Raw genomic sequence first — 4,212 nt, 5'->3', positions numbered from 1 at the left:
AGCTAACTGTGAATTTTTTGACTAAACACGTTTCCCTTGGAAAATGCTGATTCATCAAAACCCAGAACTGCTAGCATCTGTTTTGGCAAATTTCTTTTTTCAAAAAAATGGTAAAAAATAAAGGATTTGAAATGGTCAAAATGGGACATTTTAACATTTTTTGAAATGAAAAATTCAATTTTTTTTGTTTAAATGACTTTTTGAAATTTAAATTAACTTAGGAAAAAAAGGTCAAAATCAAAATGGAACATTCTGAAAATGTTGAAACAAAATGTTTCCACTGACCCAGGCCCCTCACCCCCCAATAGGATTGTCTGTGATAATTTTTATATTTTGACTTTTTGTCCTGATTTGAGATGGGAAAATTCTTTGAAATCTTGAAAGCAAGTTTTTTCTCATCAAGTCCTTCCATACAGATTCCTATCTCCCTTTTGCATTCTAGAATCCTCCTTCTCTTTTGTCAGTCATACCCACTCTTCCTAAATGCCCTGATTCAAAGCCTTTTAAAACAATGAGGGCTCCTGGTCCTAAATAAATGATCCCTATTTTAAAACCTGGCAGGAACAATTATGTACCCTATAAGCAAGTTTATCTTCTCTTCTTTTTGTAGTTCATTGACCCATCCATGCTGTTTGCTGTTGTGTACTTTGTTCACAATATTAGACCAGACCAATAGAGAAAAACGAAAACATGAGAAATATGATGGTGGAAGTCAAAGACGATTTGTTCTTGAATGTCCATGTGACACTAAGTTCTTCCCCACTCTTTGTTCCTTAATACCTTCCGTTGGATTTTCCCAGCAACTGTTTTTGGCAGCTCTTGAACAAACTCCACCTAATTGAGAAAAAAAAAATAGCAGACATGGGGATGCAGTTCCTTGTGAGGTCCTGGGGAGAACAAAACACCCCTAAATACATATGCTAAATAAACTACTGTCTAGCGGTTTAGGGTATTAGACTGCAAGGCTACGTCTACATTGGCCCCTTCTCCGGAAGAGGCATGTTAATTTCCAATTTCAGAATAGGGAAATCCGCGGGGGATTTAAATATCCCCCGCGGGATTTAAATAAACATGGCTGCCGCTTTTTTTCCGGCTTGGGGAAAAGCCGGAAAAAAGTGTCTAGACTGGCGCGATCCTCCGGAATAAAGCCCTTTTCCGGAGGATCTCTTATTCCTACTTCAAGCCAGAAAAAAAGCGGCGGCCATGTTTATTTAAATCCCATGGGGGATATTTAAATCCCCCGTGGATTTCCCTATTCTGAAGTTGGAAATTAACATGCCTCTTCCGGAGAAGGGGCCAATGTAGACGTAGCCCATGTCAGTACTGTTGGAGCAGCTTTGAGCCTGAGTCTACATCTAGACTGCAGGCTTTTTGCGCAAGAAACTTTTGTTGGAAGAGATCTTCCACGAAAACTTCTTGCACAAGACAGCATCCACACTGCAAAAGTGCATCAAAAAAGCGCTTTTGCAAAAGAGAGTTGTAGCCAGACAGACACCCCCTCCCATCACATCCATCTTATTTGCCTCTCTGAGGTTCCTGAAGCATACAGGACAGAGAAGGAGCAATAATATCAGCATAGTCTATGCTGGCTCATCTGATCCTGAGAAGCTGAAAAAAACAAATATGTGGAGAGAGAGCAATTAAGTCAACAAGCTGGCCTCGAGGCTGCGAGAACTGCCCCCGGCTGGCACCTATGTTGATTCGAACACACACAGTCCCTGGGAGAGGAATTTCCCACTGAGAAAAGAATCCCCAGTAATCCCAATTTAGTTATCTCTCTTACAAGTGTAAATTAAATTCACAACTCCCTTGTAAGAACTGGTCTCACAAAAGACAGACCAGCCCCATTTGGCATGACAGACAAGAAAGAGAAATACATGACCCCATGGGTATATAAGATAGGTCCAGCACACACTCACTTTGAGTGTCATTCTACCCTCTCCCTGCTGGTCGGGTTAGGTGTTTGACCTCCCGAGGTTCTATGGGGACGCCCACCTCGTATTTTCGTCTTTCCTAGGAATTGAGGGACCGGCCCTGGCCTGACATGCTGGAGTCGAGAGGCACAGAAGGGGGTAAAAATTGTACCTGGATGTGGTCCTCTGTCTTAAGTGTACACATAGAAAGAGTAAGCTGTTACTTGGTACCATTATTTCTATTTTTTTATCTTTATCTTCTTTGTAACCATTTTTAAGATCTATATTTTGCTAGTAGTTAAGAAATAGAACAATAGCCATTGCAACCATATGATTTATAAGCTTCCTCAAATAAACCTGTAACTGTTTAAGCTTTAACCTGACTCCTCCAGTTGCTGTAATAGAACCAAGCACAATTTAAAAGAACTTCAGCCGGTCATAAAGGGACAGACATAGGGAGAGCTTGGGCGTTTGGATCTGTGTCACTCCCAGATGACAAGATCTGTTGGGGCACCATTTCAGCCTTTCCTAGGCTGCCCACTGCGAAGGAACCCCTGTGTTCTAGCAGCTAAAATCTAAGGTGTAATAAGCTCTTCCTATATAACGGGGCGTCTGTTGACCTGCTGGCCACCCTCTGCAATGGGACCCCGGTCCTAGCAGTAAAGACACGGACCTTTTCTCGGAAACATACACACACACACTGCCCTGACCGTCGGCTGACAGAATTGGCGTAGTCGGCAGGATTGTGCTCTGGTTCACTTACAAGCAACATGAAGCCTGTCATGATAGACATGGATTTTAGTGGTATAGAGAAAGGGGTTTGCCCAGGAAGGTTGGGGCAACCCAAAATGGATAGAAAAATGTTAGAAAAGGATTGGGGAAATCCTGAGGAGTTGTGGGTACAGTTCTGTAAGTATAGAACTGCCTGCAAGCTAAAGAATGGGACAAAGCCTGAGTCTGTGGAAAGGAGCCACTTTCCATTTAGCAAGGAAAACAGGATCAGGTCCAGACAAGCAGGCAGAAATGGAAAACAGGATCAGGCCCAGACAAGCAGGCAGGTAACAGATAAGATTGAAAGCCTTGTGGTAGAACTGAGAAAAAGGCAGTAAGTACTAGAAATCTAAACCCTTAAAACATACTTACAAGAGTAATATCTGAAACAAGGCCAGTTTTTATTTTAGAGATAAGAAAGTATTTTAAGAAAAAAACACAGAGAATTTAAACTCTGCAGAGAATGGAGAGAATTGAGCAGTTGTGCAAATGCTAAAATGGTGTAGATAGAAAAACTGTGGTTTCTTTACAGTCATTCTGAAGGGAAAATGGGCCCTTTTCCAAAGGAATGTCTGTAAATAATCCAGGCACATTTGACTCAAATCTGTACATTTGATTAGAGAGACTGCTAAAAGAACTCTAAAGGGAGGGGTTCTATTGGAACTGAACTACCCCATTGAATAAAAAGGAATGTAATTGTTGTACAGCTATGTAGAAATAGGTGTAAGAAAGGTTCAGAGAGAATGTATGTGTATCTGTGTGTAGATATATATATATATATAGTGTAAATATATGAAGTTTTCAAGGTCAGTAATCTTGTTTGTAGGTTTAAAACAAATTGGTTTGGTTTACTTTCAGTCCAAGTTGTTTAATGAAGGTACAGGAAAACTGTAAGCATAAAGAAAGAGTTACACTCTATGCAAAGTTTAATGTTGGCTAGAGTAGTGTTGTAAACAAAGATTGCACATTTTCCTGTAACATGCCATGTACGCTATAGAATGAGTAAAAACTGCAAACAAACTAAAATGCTGTGAAAGCTCCAAGAGCCACAACAGGTTGTGATTTCCTTTGTGATGTAAATGCCCTAGCTGGCAGCACAAAGAAGCTTTGCAGTAATAGCTAAGTTTGATTAGCAAACTACCTGAGATCAGAAAGTTCAAATTGTAGCCCTCCAGAAAGGAAAGAAAAAGGAGGTATTGGTATTGCTGTTTTAGTCCCAGTAAGAGGTTGGGTATACTTGAAAAGTTAAATGTAAGCAGTCTTTTAAGAAGGCAGAGAGAAGACTGAGAAATTGGCATTGTAAAAGATGTTACCCCTTTTTGAACAAAATCTTGCAAAGATTCGGGCATAGCCCTTAGTCTGATCAAGTGTTAACTGCTTGTCCATACAATTTCAGACCTAGAAGACAAATTGGCTAACTACCTGTGGATATGTAAACCCAATGGAGAGGGAAACAGCTGCAGCTTTTGTCTTCTGTGGAAAACCTGTAAAGAGGTGTTCTTCAAAATTGACTGATATAAGAATGCAA

General features: G+C 40.5%; 1 protein-coding gene across 2 annotated transcripts in view; it reads right to left on the bottom strand.

The window, feature by feature from the left end:
* Positions 1 to 193: 193 nt before the first annotated feature.
* LOC102446448 (acyl-coenzyme A synthetase ACSM4, mitochondrial) overlaps positions 194 to 4,212 on the bottom strand; it is a 57,446-nt gene continuing 53,427 nt past the window's right edge. For both annotated transcript variants that reach the window (XM_075899414.1, XM_006123137.4), the window contains exon 14: positions 194 to 834. In XM_075899414.1, coding sequence (XP_075755529.1) covers positions 748 to 834 — 87 coding nt within the window. In that variant the 3' untranslated portion in view covers positions 194 to 747. The remainder of the gene's footprint in view (positions 835 to 4,212) is intronic.

The sequence above is a fragment of the Pelodiscus sinensis genome, chromosome 16, assembly GCF_049634645.1.
Source record: "Pelodiscus sinensis isolate JC-2024 chromosome 16, ASM4963464v1, whole genome shotgun sequence".
NCBI lineage: Eukaryota > Metazoa > Chordata > Testudines > Trionychidae > Pelodiscus > Pelodiscus sinensis.
Note: the sequence above shows the minus strand (reverse complement) of the source record. Positions and strands in the feature narration are given on the sequence as shown.